Raw genomic sequence first — 18,519 nt, forward strand, 5'->3', positions numbered from 1 at the left:
CCTGAAGCTAAAATAAACGTATGATATAATGAATTGTATGAGTAGTGCCGCTAAGAAATAGAACATTGCTAGCAAAGAAAAGAGTCACGTATTGTTTTCCAGTGCAGGAAGAGTTAAAATGATTATCTGTGCAAAAGAGGTTCTCTGAGCTATTGAACCCAACTTGGGTTGAATACAGTGATGTTTTCTGAAGCACTTAAAGAGACTCTGAGCTCTCTTAAAATTCTGCTTTCTATTTCAAAAATGTGTTTAACATGATCATTCCCCTAACTAAAACGCAGCATCCCCGAAACTGGACACTAACTAAATCCCCCCAAACTCCCCTTGCAAAATCCACGACTTTCTTGGTGGTGGATTTTGCTGCCCTGTGCACTCCGTGTGAGGCAGAGCTATGAGCTGCAGCTCTGCCTCTCAGCACGTCTGTCAGCCCGGATCGCCGCCTCTCCCCCGCCCCTCTCAGTCTTCCTTCACTGAGAGGGGCGGGGGAGAGGCGGAGATCCGCCACTGACAGACGCGTGGAGAAGCCAGCACCTATTCAGTAGGAGACCTTGGGCCAGTCTCCCTAACACTGCTACTGCCTATAGAGCGCGTCCTAGTGGCTGCAGCTCTGGCGCTTTGAGTCAAAAGGAGAAAAGCACGATATAAGTGTTCTGTGTTTGTTTGTTGTTGTTAGTTAGTGTCCAGTTGCGGGGATGCTGCGTTTTAGTTAGGGGAATGATGCTAAACACATTTTTGAAATAAAAAGCGGAATTTTAAGAGACTTCAGTGTCTCTTTAAAGACAAGAAACAGTGAGGGACAGTTTGAGATAAGGTTTTACTTCTGCTTTGTTTTATAGTTTAAAATCCAGAATGAGGTTTCTAAACTGCAACTGTGACAGAATGATGCAGTGTTATAAAAAAAAAAAAAATAAAAAAAAAAAAAACCTATATAACTGAAAATAAAAATATAAGGCTCTTTTCTTTGCTACAAATGTTCTATTCTTTATCGGTACTACACATAAAATTAATAATATAAAGTTTTTTTTAGCGAGTAGATAAAACTATTGGGCAATGGTTCAAAAGAGCAGCAAATGAGGAGTTTGAACACAGCATTATACAGATAGTATTAGAAGAGAATGTAGCATTAAAGAATGGATGAGGAGAAGGTATTTTCCCCCACCACTTCTCTGGTTATTACCTTTAGCTGGATAGTATGGGGTGAGCTGATCGCCAAAATTCTCCTTGAACGACCCTCGTTCAACACCAGAGGGCGGCATGTACCAGGAATTGGGGTATAAGAGCTCAGGGTCCGTCTTCCCATCATTGATGTCTTTAGGGTCCGTGTAGATGATTACACCGATCACTCCAAACTTGGCAGCATTGATTGCCTAAAGGCACAGAAGATGCTATCAGCAGGTGCTGTATACTGGAGCCATGCTGGAGATGCACGATCGGGAATTAGTGTCAGGAGAACGCAGCCGATAAAGTTCTCTAGTCTAGTCAGTACAGCAAACAGAAAGCCTAAACAAACATACTGTCATTACGTTACATAAGTTATATTAATTAAAATAGATAGGTAATATAATCTCTTACCCACCCTGTTTTGAAAGAACAGGCAAATGTTTGTGATTTCATGGGGGCAGCCATCTTTTTGGTTGAAAGGAGGTGACAGGGAGCACTTGACACAGTTCCAACTGTCCTGTGTCCTGATCACCCTTCCCAGCTGCGCGTGCTGGGCTTCAAATCTCAAATTCAAAATTTAAAAAGACAAATTGGCGCCAAACAGCAGAAGGAGAACAACTTCAGAAATCCCATCATGCATTGCACAGCACCAGGGGAAGATGCCCGGGCAGTTTTGTTTCTGAGCAGCTAAAAATGAGGCTTGGGTAAGAAAAACGTTCTGATGCTGTGAAACTGTTAAAGAAAAACACCAAACCTTTTTAGTGCTGCTGAGTAGATTTTTAGTCTGGAGGTTCACTTTAAAGGACCACTATCGTGAAAAAAGTAGGCAGTTAAAATAGAACTGACAGGTTTTGGGCCAGTCCATCTCTCATGGGAGATTCTCAGGATTTTCTTTGTTTTCAACAGCATTTCCTGAACAGCAGTTGCAAAGTCTAATTGACAAAATACAGTGGTGTGAAAAACTATTTGCCCCCTTCCTGATTTCTTATTCTTTTGCATGTTTGTCAAACTTAAATGTTTCTGCTCATCAAAAACCGTTAACTATTAGTCAAAGATAACATAATTGAACACAAAATGCAGTTTTAAATGATGGTCTTTATTATTTAGTGAGAAAAAAACCTCAAAACCTACATGGCCCTGTGTGAAAAAGAAATTGCCCCCTGAAACTAATAACTGGTTGGGCCACCCTTAGCAGCAATAACTGCAATCAAGCATTTGCGATAACTTGCAACGATTCTTTTACAGCGCTCTGAAGGAAGTTTGGCCTACTCATCTTTGCAGAATTGTTGTAATTCAGCTTTATTTGAGGGTTTTCTAGCATGAACTGCCTTTTTAAGGTCATGCCACAACATCTCAATAGGATTCAGGTCAGGACTTTGACTAGGCCTCTCCAAAGTCTTCATTTTGTTTTTCTTCAGCCATTCAGAGGTGAATTTGCTGGTGTGTTTTGGGTCATTGTCCTGCTGCAGCACCCAAGATCGCTTCAGCTTGAGTTGACGAACAGATGGCCGGACATTCTCCTTCAGGATTTTTTGGCAGATAGTAGAATTCATGGTTCCATCTATCACAGCATGCCTTCCAGGTCCTGAAGCAGCAAAACAACCCCAGACCATCTCACTGCCACCACCATATTTTACTGTTGGTATGATGTTCTTCTGCTGAAATGCTGTGTTCCTTCTACGCCAGATGTAACGGGACACGCACCTTCCAAAAAGTTCAACTTTTGTCTCATCGGTCCACAAGGTATTTTCCCAAAAGTCTTGGCAATCATTGAGATTTTTTTTAGCAAAATTGAGATGAGCCTTAATGTTCTTTTTGCTTAAAAGTGGTTTGCGCCTTGGATATCTTCCATGCAGGCCGTTTTTGCCCAGTCTCTTTCTTATGGTGGAGTCGTGAACACTGACCTTAATTGAGGCAAGTGAGGCCTGCAATTCTTTAGTAGAGATGGGCCGAACGGTTCGCCGGCGAACGGTTTCCGGCGAACTTCGGTGGTTCGCGTTCGCCTCCCGCAGGCGAACGTTTCCGGAAGTTCGGTTCGCCCCACAATGCACTATGAGGGTCAACTTTGACCCTCTACATCACAGTCAGCAGGCCCAGTGTAGCCAATTAGGCTACACTAGCCCCTGGAGCCCCACCCCCCTTATATAAGGCAGGCAGCGGCGGTCATTACGGCCACTCGTGTGCCTGCATTAGAGAGAGTAGGGCGAGCTGCTGTCTGTCTCTCATAGGGAAAGATTAGTTAGGCTTAGCTTTTCCTGGCTGCATACCTGTTCAGTGATCCTGCCACTGCATACCTGTTCTGTGAACCTACCCACCACTGCATACCTGTTCAGTGATCCTGCCACTGCATACCTGTTCTGTGAACCCACCCACCACTGCATACCTGTTCAGTGATCCTGCCACTGCATACCTGTTCTGTGAACCCACCCACCACTGCATACCTGTTCAGTGATCCTGCCACTGCATACCTGTTCTGTGAACCCACCCACCACTGCATACCTGTTCAGTGATCCTGCCACTGCATACCTGTTCTGTGAACCCACCCACCACTGCATACCTGTTCAGTGATCCTGCCACTGCATACCTGTTCTGTGAACCCACCCACCACTGCATACCTGTTCAGTGACCCTGCCACTGCATACCTGTTCTGTGAACCCACCCACCACTGCATACCTGTTCAGTGATCCTGCCACTGCATACCTGTTCTGTGAACCCACCACTGCATACCTGTTCTGTGAACCCACCACTGCATACCTGTTCTGTTCAGTGGACCCGCCACTGCATACCTGTTCTGTTCAGTGGACCCGCCACTGTATACCTGTTTAGTGAACCCGCCACTGCATACCTGTTCTGTTCAGTGAACCCGCCACTGTATACCTGTTCTGTTCAGTGAACCCGCCACTGCATACCTGTTCTGTTCAGTGTACCCGCCACTGTATACCTGTTCTGTTCAGTGAACTCGCCACTGCATACCTGTTCTGTTCAGTGAACAGTTTGGTGTGTCAGTGTGAAGCAGTACCTTAATTACACTACCTGATTGATGTATACACATGCAAGATGTTTTAAAGCACTTTAGGCCTGTCATTTAGCATTCAATATGATTTCTGCCCTTAAAACGCTGCTTTGCGTCAAATCCAGATTTTTCCTGGGGACTTTTGGCGTGTATCCCACTCCGCCATGCCCCCCTCCAGGTGTTAGACCCCTTGAAACATCTTTTCCATCACTTTTGTGGCCAGCATAATAATTTTTTTTTTCAAAGTTCGCATCCCCATTGAAGTCTATTGCGGTTCGCGAACTTTAACGCGAACCGAACCTTCCGCGGAAGTTCGCGAACCCGGTTCGCGAACCTAAAATCGGAGGTTCGGCCCATCTCTATTCTTTGGATGTTGTCCTGGGGTCTTTTGTGGCCTCTCGGATGAGTTTTCTCTGCGCTCTTGGGGTAATTTTGGTCGGCCAGCCACTCCTGGGAAGGTTCATCACTGTTCCATGTGTTTGCCATTTGTGGATAATGGCTCTCACTGTGGTTCGCTGGAGTCCCAAAGCTTTAGAAATGGCTTTATAACCTTTACCAGAATGATAGATTTCAATTACAGTACTTTTGTTCTCATTTGTTCCTGAATTTCTTTGGATCTTGGCATGATGTCTAGCTTTTGAGGTGCTTTTGGTCTACTTCTCTGTGTCAGATAGCTCCTATTTAAGTGATTTCTTGATTGAAACAGGTGTGGCAGTAATCAGGCCTGGGGGTGACTGCAGAAATTGAACTCAGGTGTGATAAACCACCTTTAAGTTATTTTTTAACAAGGGGGGCAATCACTTTTTCACACAGGGCCATGTAGATTTGGAGTCTCTCACTAAATAATAAAGGTGAGAGGATTTTCTCACTAAATAATAAAAACCATCATTTAAAACTGCATTTTGTGTTCAATTAGGTTATCTTTGACTAATAGACTAAGAAATCAGGAAGGGGGCAAATAGTTTTTCACACCACTGTAGTGTGCAAGTGAGTCGGGAGGTCAGCTGGTATCTCACTATTTTGGCAATTAAACTGCAGGTCATGAAATGCTGCTGAAAACAAAGAAAACCCTGAGAATCCCCCATGAGGAGATGGACTGGCCCAAAACCTGTCGGTTCTGTCAGATTTTAACTGCCTACTTTTTTCGCGATAGTGGTCTTTTAAAGGACAACTGAAGGGAGAGTTATACGGAGGCTGCCATATTTATTTCATTTTAAAGTGAACCTGTCCTGAGGTGAAAATAAACTGATGAGATAAACAATTGTATTTATCCTCCTACTCCTAAAAATGGCTTTTTTAGACATCCCAGGATTTTATTTTATAGTTAATTATTTAGAAAGTAGATTGAATGTTTTGTTGTCTCTGCTCAGTTGCAGTCTATTAAGTGTCCCTAACTGAAATACATGAACTATATTGACCCTCTCTCTCTTTCCCTCTGCCCTCAGAAATATGTAGAAACATTTATTCTGCTAGAAAAAAAACTTTTATGGCTGTAATTTGCTTATCAGTGATGATTACTATATTCCTGACAAGCTACTGACAAGACAAAAGCTGTCACTTCCATCCTTAAAGATGAACTCTTTCAGGCAGCAAAATAAAACAAGTAAAAACAACCTGGTTATTAATATGTTTGGTACTGTACATACACATGTTTATCTCCTCATGTCACATGTCACCTCAGGTACACTTTAAACAATACCAGTTGCCTGGCAGCCCTGCTGGTCTATTTGGCTGCAGTAGTGTCTGGATAACACCAGAAACAAGCATGCAGCTAATCCAGTTAGATTTGACAATAATCTTGTCATCTTTGACAATGTCAGAAACACTTCATCTGCTGCATGCTTGTTCAGGGTCTATGTATAAAAGTATTACAGGCAGTGGATCAGCAGGACTGCCAAGCAACTGGTATTGCTTAAAAGGAAACAAATATGGCAGCCTCCACATAGCTCTCACTACCGTTGGGTTAATATCTCACAGAGAAGGCTACGGAAGTTTCTAGTTTTGTAAGGTGTCTGCTTATAAAGGGGTAAACAGGTTGTTTGCCAGTGGCGTAGCTAAGGAGCTGTGTGCCCCGATGCAAGTTTTACATTGGGGGCCCCCCAAACACTCTATACATAACAATTGATTACTTCTGCAATAAAGGCGTGTTTTTTTTTCTATGCACGACATCTAAAAATGTTAAAAAAAAGGTTAGATTAACAGCATTTTTCATAGTGATTGGTGCTTTAGAAAGTCTTGTTATTTAGTGGCACATAAGTGGTAAATTTACACTTTACATGGAGACAAGACAGCTAATTTAGGCGCAGCCATAGGCCAGGATTTTGGTGCCGCCATCAGGCATGGGCTCACGAGTTGTTATGAGTCCCTGAGGACTTGAATTTGTGATTTAACCCTCCTGGCGGTATAAAAAAATACGCCAGGAGGCAGCGCGGCAGGTTTTTTTTAATTTTTTTTTTCTATATCATGTAGCGAGCCCAGGGCTCGCTACATGATAGCCGCTGCTCAGCGGCATCCCCCCGCCCTCTTCGATCGCCTTCGGCGATCTCCGATCAGGAAATCCCGTTCAAAGAACGGGATTTCCTGGAGGGCTTCCCCCGTCGCCATGGCGACGGGCGGGATGACGTCACCGACGTCACTGACGTCGGGACGTCATTGGGAGTCCCGGGCCACCCCTCGGCGCTGCCTGGCACTGATTGGCCAGGCAGCGCATGGGGTCTGGGGGGGGGGGCGCGCGCCGCACCGGATAGCGGCGATCGGGCGCGCGGCGGCGGCGATCGGGGTGCTGGTGCAGCTAGCAAAGTGCTAGCTGCGTCCAGCAAAAAAAAAATTAAACAAATCGGCCCAGCAGGGCCTGAGCGGCACCCTCCGGCGGCTTACCCCGAACTACGTTCGGGGTTACCGCCAAGAAGGTTAAATGAGGCTTAATTGCCTCAGGTATGTGGCTGTATCTGAAGAGGTTAGTTACCCATAAATCCATGGTCCATGGAAGTGCGCATAGTGAGGCTTGCAACATGTCCAATAGAATGCGTGCAAGCTGTTTGGAGTGCAGGAAGGACCACGTACTTATGGGTAACTAACCCCTTCTCATCCAGCCGCACACCTGAGGCAATTAAGCCTCATTTTAGAGTCAGTCCTTAGGGACTCGTAACAACTTGTGAGCCCATGCCTGGCTGCCATAGGCCAGAATGTGATTTACGGCTATTGCGGTGACAGTGCAAAACGGCACAGGGAAATTTGGACGCACCACGAGCCGCTATAGGCTGTAATATGTATTACGGCTATGGCAGCGCTCAGACAGCAACTTGGGAGCCGTCAAACAACAGAGCCCGAATTACTTTAAAAACAGTCAGAGTCAGAGTCATTCGGACGCAAGCAATAGCTGGCAGCTGAATTACTTCTTTGTCCGAGGCCATGGTGGCCTGGAGAGTTAATAGTAATTGACAACGCCAGGACTTTTACAGGAGCAGGGTGAGACTTTTTCGGCTTTGCCCTGTGCCCATATTTGCTGTTTTTGCATGTATGCTATACTGCTCACTGCCTAATTTGGGCACCGGCAATAACCAAAGCCCAAATTACGATAGAAACTGGGTAATTTGAGTGTGGACAATAGCCGAAGCCTGAATAACACAGATCAGAGCCGGATTAAGGCTAAATGGGGCTCTAAGCAAAGTAACTGATTTGGGCCCCCCACCCCCCCATATTAGAATGGGAAGATGCAGCTGCTGTGTGCACAGTAACATGCCGGACACATCGGGGCAGCTGCTCTACTGGTTGCTATGGGCAACAACCCGCTTTCCTCTGTGGGTGCACAATGCACGGAATAGCAGCGCCAACATGCAGAAGGAGAGATGAATGGCCAGGACGTTGTCACTCGGGGCACCCCTGTAAAGAGGGTACCAGATATCACAGCAGCAGCACTTTCCCCCTGCATCTCCAGCCTGGCAATAGCAGAAAGCTCTGGACACCGCCAACCTGGAATCTCCCCCCCCCCCCCAGACAGAATTACATAACCCCACCACCACCACCACCACCGAACAACCAATTTCCTCCCAAACTAGACAGCCACATCCACCATGCAGCCTCCACCCCCGGGATTCTGGTAGTCCTGCAGAGAAGGGCAGCCACAGTGGGGGAAAATGACAGCACCAGATGACTCACATTCACCTATTGCGATCCAAGCAATAGAGGTCCCGTCATCCGAAGCCCATCTGTCTTCACTAGAGTGCTGCTGCTCTGTTACTACTACTATTACTACTTCCTACTTTCTGTCTGATCTGAGAATCAGGAAGTTCAGAGCAAGCGACGGCACCGTAGAAGAGACAGATGGGTTTCAGATGACGGGATCTCTATCGCTTGGATCATGGATAGGTGAGTGAGCGTTTGCCATCTGTGGCTATCATTCTTGCTGCAGCTGTGGTTCTCTGTGGGAAGGGAGAGAGGAGTGGGCAGTGGCAGAGCGCACAGTAGCAGGAGAGGGACCCAGGAGGAGAGCCCGGCTCTGAAGACAGTCAGCAGCGGGCGGCGTCCTTTGACAGGATAGCGAGGGCTGAATTATGTGCTGATGGGGCCCCTTTGACTCTGAATGGGGGGCCCCAAGCAACTGCTTCTGTTGCCTGGTCGGTAATCTGGCCCTGACACAGATAGATAAAACATTAGGTAGTCTGTAGGGGAATAGATAATAACAAGGGCAAGAGTATAGTTAGATCAGGTTGAGCCGTCTTTTGGCTTCACCTTCGAGTCCAGCTTTACCTGTTTTTGAATGTGCGTGTTGAAAAAGATCTCGCACAAACGTTTTACATGCCTGAGCTGTCAGTGTGCACAGACCTTCAGGACTCTCATACCTGTGGGTTCCATTAGGTTGCAGTCCATACTAGGGGTATATATTACATAATGGATAGTAGGGAAGAGATCAAATTTTTTAATAGTCATTTTTGGATTTAAATCAGGGGCGTAACAATAGGGGATGCAACCCCCTCTAAGGCCGGCTCAGGGCCGTTTTTTGGGGGATGGAGGGGTCGCAGCATGAGGGAAGAGCATTGGATTTCTGCGGGGAGGGGGACAGCCCCCCTCCATCACCTTGGGCTCTCCCTTCTGCGCTCTCCTCCAGCATCTATCACTGGCAGCAGGCAGCAACACATACCTTCCTGCGTTCCACCGCCAGAGGTTCCTCTAAGTGTCTGACGCTACTTCCTGTTTAAACAGAAAGTAGCGTAAAGCACTTAGAGATTGGAGACCTGCGCGGTGGATGAAGGTATGTGTCCTGCCTGCCCGCCTGCTGCCAGTGATAGATGCTGGAGGGGAGTGCAGAAGGAAAGAGCCCGAGGTGAGGGAGGGGGAACTGTCCCCCCTCCCCGCCGATGTCCAATGCTCTCCCCTCATGCTGCGACCCCTCCGGTCCTCAAAAATGGCCTTGAGCCATAAGAGTAGATGAAAAAAAATTAGGGTCTATGTACTGTTATATACTGGATACCACATACAGTACAGCATCAGTATCTGTTCACACATGATAGCACCAGTATATGATTTATATGATTTTTTTTAAATTTTTACTTGGTGTGCGTTGGAAGAGGGGTAGTCTTATATGGCGAGTATATCCTAAACTCTATATTTTAACTGGAAAAGTTGGGGGGTCGTCTTATACGCCCAGTTGCCTTATACGCCGGAATATAAGGTATATGTATGTTTCTACTGAAAAATGTGTTTGACTCTATTCCCGTCATTTATATTGATACATTTTTTGTTTCATATGTTAATATGAAGGAAATGATCTGGGATAGAAAGGACCAGTGTGGTTTGAATGATAAAGCAAGATATTTTTCTTATGAAATCTTTATGGTATATGTGACAAGGGGTGTGATTAGGGGTGTGGCTTAAGTGTCCCTCTGTCTTATCTCAAAAAGTTGGGAGGTATGCTATACTTTTTTAAATAACTTGAAAACAAAAGCAATCTCACCTTATTTACTCTGCCTACTCCTCCATAGCGTACTATGGCAATGGTGCCAGTCAGGTTTATGCTTTGAGCCAAATGCTGGAAATCACTGACTCTTCCTTCATTGGCATAGACAAGCTTTCCCTGTAGAGTAGAAACATAAGAGAACACATAGAATAAGTGCAGTATAACATCACAGGCCACACAGCTAGCGGCACTGCTGGGAATGCATACACATGTTGTATTCTCTAAGTTGTAATGTCTGGGATATCACTGGTGAAACATATACTTTTAGAGGACAACTGTAACAAGAGGGATATGGAGGCTGCAATAGTTATTTCCTTTTAACCAATTCTAGTTACCTGGCAGTCCTGCTGATCCTCTGCCTCTAATACTTTTAGCCATAGACCCTGAACAAGCATGCAGCAGATCATGTGTTTCTGACATTATTGTCAGATCTGACAAGATTAGCTGCATGCTTGTTTCTGGTGTTATTCAGACACTACTGCAGCCAAATAGATCAGCAGGGCTGCCAGGCAGCTGGTATTGTTTAAAAGGAAATAAATAATAAATATAGCAGCTGCCATCTACCTCTTGTTACAGTTGTCCTTTAACTACTTTAGTACCGAGTTAATTGAAAGCTACACCCTATTTTGGTGGGCTCCTGGCTGGCAGGGCGTAGATGTCAATTAGCCGCTGCTGCGAGCATCCGTCGTTTCCGTCGATCTCGCCGCTGAATCCCAACATCTCTCGCCGCATCTCACTGGCTCTGCCTGTCTCTATGACGACAGAGCCCTGTGAGCGAGTCAGGAGCCGATTTCATTGGCTCCTGGCCCTGTCTATCAACGAAAGCAGCTCCCATTGGCTCACATTGGTAGGCAGGGTCAGGAGCCAATGAAAGCGGCTCCTGATCGGCTCACAGGAACTCTGCCATCAAAGAGACGGCAGAGTGGGTGGCCCAGGTTCCCGATGTGCAGCGGTGACAGAGGTTGCGGTGTGTAAGTGCGGAGATTCATCGTTTTCCGTCGGGATTCTGCCCCGTTTCTGTACCAGCGGTCTCTAGTCCTTAAATTGGACCCAAATTAAAAATAATAGATTTCAGAAATAAAATCTATTTTCTAACTTATAATAATAAATAGCAGCCTTTTTTCAGCTGCATGATGACAAATATAAAATATGTTACAATTATTGGAGGAACCCCTCCCTTCCTTTCATATTGCCGGGACAGAATCTGGCAGACTAGTGGAGGAGATAAAAAAACAAAACACAGGCTGCTACTGATGATGTCACAGGGGAGGTGATCTCAGTTTGTGTGAGATTTCACATAGACGACGCCCCTGTGAGGGAGGGTAGCTGATGACAAACGCACCCATGATCTAAAACCTCCTACTAAGCTCAGAAGTAATGGCTGCCACCTGTATAACCCTAGTTATTAAAAGAGAAGGGTGAAAAGCATGCACTGAAATGCTCATAGGCTTGAAGGGGTGTTTATCTTTGTATTTGTCAGAGTGGTGAAACTAAATATTTAGAATTTAAAAAATGTTTGGTTTGGGTCCGCTTTAACCTTTTGGGGACCAAGTACGTTGAATCTACGTCCAGCAGGTGGTGCTACCGTTTTGACTGGACGTTGAATCAACGTCCGCGCTAACGAACCGTCCCGACGCGATCGTGCGCACTGGAAAGGGGAGATTAAGCTGTCATATGACAGCTGACATCTCCCCTCAGTGATCAGCAGCCATCGCGTATGGCTGCTGATCACGTGATCACTACGATCGCCGTCGGATCATAGTGATCAATTTGACAGCTGCAGCGGTAGGGGGGAAAGAAAAGGATCCACTCACCTCCCTGCCGTTCCCGCGACGATCAGCGCTCCCCACCGCTCTTGCCGGCATTTCTGCTCCTCCTGACATCAGCACCGGGTCCCGGAACTGAACGGAAGTAGGAGCGGAGATGCCAGCTGGAGCGGAGGGATCTGCTGCGGCTCGTCGCTGAAGCCTGGAAGGTGAGTGATTGCTGCTGACCAAAGGGGGGGGGGCCTGGCCACACAGGGGGGGAAACAGCCCAGCCAGACCCTGCAGGGATCCGGCTGCCTGACCCCCCAAACGCGCCCCCTCCCCTTCTGCAAAAATGCCTGGTCCTGAAGGGGGGTTAGGCGGTTGGTCCCGAAAGGGTTAAGGGGGCAGAGACTGCTGGTACTTAAGTGGTTAATTTCTCTGACACTGTGACTGTGAGATGGAATCTCTTATAGCTACTTACATTACATTAATAAATATTATGGGCCCTTTCACACAAAACCACACGGTTATCTGAAAATCCTCACACTGATTGCAAGGGCACCATGCACTACAAATCATGGCTCCCCCAATGTTCCCACCTTTACCCCTTACTACCCCCAGTGACCCTCACGACCTTGGGGCCCACCTCACAGAGGTCATAAAACAAGTGTGGCCATCAGGATCTTTACACCCATAACAAGTGTAGCTACAGAGACACCTGATCAGTAGTATACAGTAATCCGCTGTATTGGAGGAAGGGAAGTAATAGTTGGGGACCCCATATAGCTCTGGGCCCCTCAGCAGTTACAAGGGCTGCTACCCCTCTATTTACACCCCTGACAGCATGATTACCATGGTAATCGCGGCACCCCTATTCCACTGATGCTATTGATGTTTTTACCCCAAACATAAATCTATTGCACCGCTGCAATTTTCCCAAGTTTGTGTTTGTGTGGAACTGAAAAGGAGCGCGTGAAAAGCATACCCCCCTATGTGATATACTTGTGATGTCCCTTCATTTGTTTTTGGTTTTTTTCCTAACCGAATCATCCGAAACACACAAATGCAATAGCAGCATGAAATAAAAGACTGCACAAAAATAACCGCACAGGAATGCCTGAGAATCCGCTTGGTGAAAACTTAGATAACTAGAGTTTAAGGTTAAAGAGGACCTCCAGAGTAAATACAAAAATCCAGCAGCCTGCAAGAAAAAGAAAGTTATATTTACCTGAGAAGCCTTGTCCTGCGATGTCCACCCAAAGTCCCTGCATCACCCAACTTCCGGGAACCTGGCCCTGATTCCTCTCTCTCCCCGGAGAAAAACGCCAAGCTATTTACTGTAGTAGTGATGCAGGGACTTCGGGACGGCATCGCGGGACAAGGCTTCTCAGGTAAATATAACTTTATTTTTTTTGCAGGCTGCTGAATTTTTGTATTTAGCATGGAGGTCCTTTTTAACCACTTAAAGACCGGGCTGTTTTACGCTGATCTGTGCTGCGTGGGCTCTCCAGCCCACAGCACAGATCAGCAGGCACGCAGGGCAATCAGACTTCCCCCCCCCTTTTTTCCCCACTAGGGGGATGTCATGCTGCGGGGGTCTGATTGCCGCCGCTCTGTGTGGCTCCTCAAAGCCCCCCTCCGCAGCGATTCCCAGCCTCCCTGTCTTTCCCCCCCTCCCCTCCTTCCTACGAGCGGCACAGGACGGTGATCCATTCTGCGCCGCCTCTGATAGGCTTCAACCTATCAGATGCCGGCGATCCCCGGCCAATCAGAGGTCGGGGATCGCCGATCTCCTTTATGGCGCTGCTGCGCAGCAGTGCCGTATGATGTAAGCACAGGAGATGATGTAAACACAGGGGAGGCTCGCAGGCTGTTCACGGAGACACCCTCCGTGAACTGACATGGAACAGCCGCTCGAACGAGCGGCCGTTTCCATGTAAAACCACAAACGACCAGCCGCTGCCTATCGGCGTTAGGCGGTCGTTATGTGGTTAAGCACCAATGGAATATAATGGCATGCAAGATCTGTCTCCTGGAGCTGAAAGGGAGATCAGTTGAAATTATTCACCAAAGGATCTGCAGTGCACCATCCAACTTTACAAAACTTTATTCAATCTTCATAAAATCATTTAAAAACATGAGATGTGCCGGGTCTCTGACGACGACGCACGGCATTCGAATCTGATGATTCTTCTTCAATTCATCGGACACAATATGTCAGAGACTCGGCACATCCCAGGTTTTTAAATGATTTTATGAAGATTGAATAAAGTTTTGTAAACTTGGATGGTGCGGATCCTTTGGTGAAAATTTAGAAAAAATGCAGTCGCATTGTAGTGCGTTTTTGATTGCGATTTTCAGTGGAAAAGGTCACTAAGGCTCGGTTCCCCCTTGTGCCGGCTCACGTGCGGCCAGCAGGAGCGGTCAGTGTAGTGGCAATGCTGATGGCCTGCTGTGGTCCCGCTGGACGCTCTGCCCATTTATGTTGTTTGGGGGGATATGCCTCTTGGGAGGAGCCGCTGATTTCTAGTTACACACCTGCTAGAATCACAATGGTTATTTGGCCACACCCACCAACTGAAAGATCTTGCTCAAAAAATTCTGCCTTCCTTGGTGCTCAGAGGTGACCCAGATACTCCCTGCATGAGTTTTTGTCTACTTCACACTCCTCATTGGCTTGTCTACAGTATATACAGACTTTCTTTTAAGAACTCTTACTGGCAATTCTTCAGTGTACCTTAACAGTTCCATTGGGAGCAAAGGCTAGAAAGGGTTGCAGAATGGTTGGATCCTTCTGATCATCTGTGAGATCGAGCTCAGATGGACGAGATGTAAACAGGGAGTTTCCGTCTGCGGACACTGTGGATAAAATAGCAGGCCGTCATTGGACATGGTGGAACACTGACCCCAGCCAGGATAAAAATACTCAAAAAGAAATTAAAGGGTGACGCTACCAAGATATTTCTGTTTCAGGTAGGCTGAATGTTCAAGCACCCACTGGCTTCTTGTAAAGCTATTTATCTAGCAATATTGCGACCTGATTGACCATCCAATTCAATACTTTTATCAAATTGGATGAAAATTGGTGATGCAACAGTCAAGCCCGATTGACGATTTGACCGATACTGACCCGAAATCGGCTGAATATATTGATCAAGCAAGCTGGAAAATTTCGGCCGTTGATTACCGTATTTTTTGGACTATAAGACACTTCCGACTATAAGACACTCCTGACCATAAGACGCACCTAAGTTTAAAGGACAAAAACCAGGGGGAAAAATTAAACTAAACCTGGTGCATCCATGGTGAAGGGGCATCTTGTGGATTATTCCCCCTTTGTACCTTATGCCCAGTTGTACCTCTTGTGTCTCCCTGTGTCCTCCTCTGTCCCCCTTGTGTTCACCTCTGTCCTCCTTGTGTCCCCTGTGTCCTCCTCTATGTCCTCAGTTTGTCCCCGTGTCCTCCCCTGCATAGGCACAGTACTGACTGTCTCATACAGTGCGGTGGGTTGGAGGTTCGTATTCGCAGGCATTCACAAGTCAGGAACTCCCTGCATTTGGACTATAAGACGCAGTGACTTTTTTTCCCACTTTTGGGGAGAAAAAGTTAGTATTATAGTCCAAAAAATACAGGTGCACAGCTGCATGCGATATCGTGACGACTGTCAGACGCGACGTACCACCAGTCGCTGTCCCCGCAAATGTAAATGCGCCCTTCTACCATTGATCGTGCATTGCAAATCTCATCTGCTCCAGCTGCGGTAACTCCAGCCCTTTTCCACCTGTCTCCCCACAGCTTTGCCAGGTGCGTGTTACAGTTAGGCTGTATTTAGTGCGTTACCCCTTGTGATGCTGGCCATGAAAAAGTTCTCTTTAGAACCCACAATTCTGGTTAGTGATAGTGTGAGCACTGGGGATCCTCAGTTGGATGCAAATAATGAGTTGATGCAGCATTTTGCTAATTTTGTATGCAAATCTATGCAGCTTGAACATGAATCAATCAATTCCTGCTGAGGTAAAATCTGATTGGTCCATTTTCAAATTGCATACATTTGCATAAAAAAATTGCATAATTCTGCATCAGCTCGAAATTATTTGCATCTCATTGACCATCCCTACCCTAGAAAGCCCATTTAGATGTCCTCCATTGCCCCTTTACAATAGTGGCTTCTGTTTCTCCCGGTAATGCCCACCAATGACCCCTGTTATAGAAATGCCTTAGTATCATTGTTCAGTGTTGTAATGCCTTTACCATATTGAGTGCACAGCGCTGTGTAACTTTATAAATGAAGTTTATAGTTTAAAGTTAGTGCTTTATAAATGAAGTTTACAAATAACAATGAAACGTACGTAGCTGCAGAATCTAACTGTATTGATGGCTCAGGAGAAAGCCAATATGTTCGGGTCATGTGGTTCTATGTACAACAGCAAATAAAATTCTGGGATGTATTAAAAGGGAAATAAAAACTCGAGATGCTAGCATAATATTGCCCCTGTTCAATGCTCTAGTAAGGTCACATCTGGAATATGGAATTCAGTTCTGGGCACATTACAGGAAGGATATTGCAGTATTAGAGCAGGTGCAGAGACGAGCAACAAAATTGGTACGTGGGATGGAAGGTCTCACTTGCCAAGAAAGGTTAGATAAACTGGGTTTATTTAGTCTAGAGAAAAGACGCCTTAGAGGGGATCTAATTAACATGTATAAATACATCAGAGGACAATATAATAGCTTGGCGGATGAGCTTTTTGTCCCTAGGCCTTCTCAAAGGACTAGAGGACATGATCTGCGCATGGAGGAAAAACGTTTAAGCCATTTTTTTAGGAAAGGGTTCTTTACAGTAAGAGTGATTAAGATGTGGAATGCATTGCCACAGGAAGTCGTTATGGCAAACTCTATACCTGCATTTAAAGGGGGCTTAGATGCTTTCCTTGCGTTGAAAGACATTCATGGCTATAATTACTAGGTAATGCCCAGTGGTGTTGATCCAGGGATTTTATCTGATTGCCATCTGGAACCGGGAAGGATTTTTTTCCTTTGGGGATAATTGGACCATGCCTTGTAAGGGTTTGTCACTTCCGCTGGATCAACAGGGATATGTGAGGGAGCAGGCTGGTGTTGTACTTTATTTTCTGGTTGAACTCGATGGACGTATGTCTTTTTTCAGCGCATATAACTATGTAACTATGTACTGGAGTGTAGTCTGTACAGTGCAGGAACGTTTGTCAGGTACTCCGAGGCTTGACCATGCTTAGACTTTGAGGGGCAGGACCGCATATGTCAATTTACTTACACACTTTGACGCTGTTTGCTCTTTCAGGATCTGGAAAGGAGAGGAACACTTTATACCGCTCTTCCTTAGCCTCATCAAGGCCGGATTTCGAGTCACTCCAGCGAGTCAGCATCAGTCGCACCAATTCCTCGTCTGCAGCGCTTGTTGCCACATGGGGGCGCTGAGTAAGGATTCTGCGGAGAGAAACGTACACAGTGTCCAGGGCCTGCCTTGCTTTATGAAACTCTGGGAATGTATTTGCTGAGAAGGAAGTTGAGCAGTTTGCTACACTAAATTGCGCGGTGTAATATGCCTCCTTTGCCCAGTATTGTTAGAGGCTAGGTGCACACTTATCGGACACGCTAGCGTTGTGGAAAACACTGCGTTTTTGCTGCTAATGGAAGTCTATGGGTCGCAAGAAAAAAACGCATATGCTTTTTCTATGCGTGAGTCTTAAAAAACACTGGTTTTGTTGCATAGTATGCAAAAACGCATCAAAAACGCACAGAATGAAAGTCAATGGAAACGCAATGGTATGAGTTTTTATGGTTTTCTTGTAAAAAAAAAAAAATTGTTTTGTGATGTATTTCTGCTTCCTGTTGTCTTCTTAGTTATTTGGCTAAAAAGCAATTGTAAAACGCATGAAAAACACATACAAAACACATATATGCATTGTATATGTGAACCGCGAACGCATTAAACCGCATCTGCGGTAAAAAAAAAAAAAAACCGCTAACGCAAACCCAGCAAAAATAGCACACAACAAAAAAACTCCACATGACTTAAAAAGCAGCCTTTCATGTTATGTGTGCACCTACCCACCTACCCACTTGCCCACCACCAGTGCGTATATCTACGCTCCTTTTTACACCCTTATCCCACCAGGAGCGTAGATATACGCACCTTCCGCCGCTGTCCACGCTCCCGCTCGCCCAGAGATCAATGAACAGGAAAAACTGTTCCTGCTCGTTGATCTCAGCCCCCCAGCAATGATCGGCTGCTTCTATGAGAAGCAGCACGATCATTGTGAAAAAAAAGTTTCCCAGCTTCATTGTCCTTCCTGTAAGCGTACTTCCGTACTTTTTTTTTTGTAATAAAAAGAAAAAAGCAAAACAAAATAAACATAAATAGTTACCTTAGGGACTGAACTCTTTAAATATTGATGTCAAGAGGGTACAACACTGTCACTTTATAAACGATGGGCTTGTAATTAGGGATGGACGCAAAACTGAAAAAATGCACCTTTATTTCCCCAAAAAATATTGGCGCCAAACATTGTGATAGGGACATGATTTAAACGGTGTAATAACCGGGACAAATGGGCAAGTAAATTTCCTGGATTTTAATTACAGTAGCATGCATTATTTAA

At 45.8% G+C, this 18,519-nt stretch overlaps 1 protein-coding gene across 1 annotated transcript in view; it reads right to left on the reverse strand.

Moving 5' to 3' along the window:
• Positions 1-18,519, reverse strand: part of LOC137570376 (aminopeptidase NAALADL1-like) — a 68,187-nt gene that overhangs the window by 46,726 nt on the left and 2,942 nt on the right. Inside the window, exons 2-5 of the mRNA XM_068279051.1 lie at positions 17,172-17,344; positions 14,616-14,737; positions 10,128-10,247; positions 1,178-1,367 (exon numbers count right to left, since the gene is read on the reverse strand). Of these exons, the coding sequence (XP_068135152.1) occupies positions 1,178-1,367; positions 10,128-10,247; positions 14,616-14,737; positions 17,172-17,344 (605 nt within the window). The remainder of the gene's footprint in view (positions 1-1,177; positions 1,368-10,127; positions 10,248-14,615; positions 14,738-17,171; positions 17,345-18,519) is intronic.

Source organism: Hyperolius riggenbachi, chromosome 4 (assembly GCF_040937935.1).
Source record: "Hyperolius riggenbachi isolate aHypRig1 chromosome 4, aHypRig1.pri, whole genome shotgun sequence".
Taxonomy (NCBI): domain Eukaryota; kingdom Metazoa; phylum Chordata; class Amphibia; order Anura; family Hyperoliidae; genus Hyperolius; species Hyperolius riggenbachi.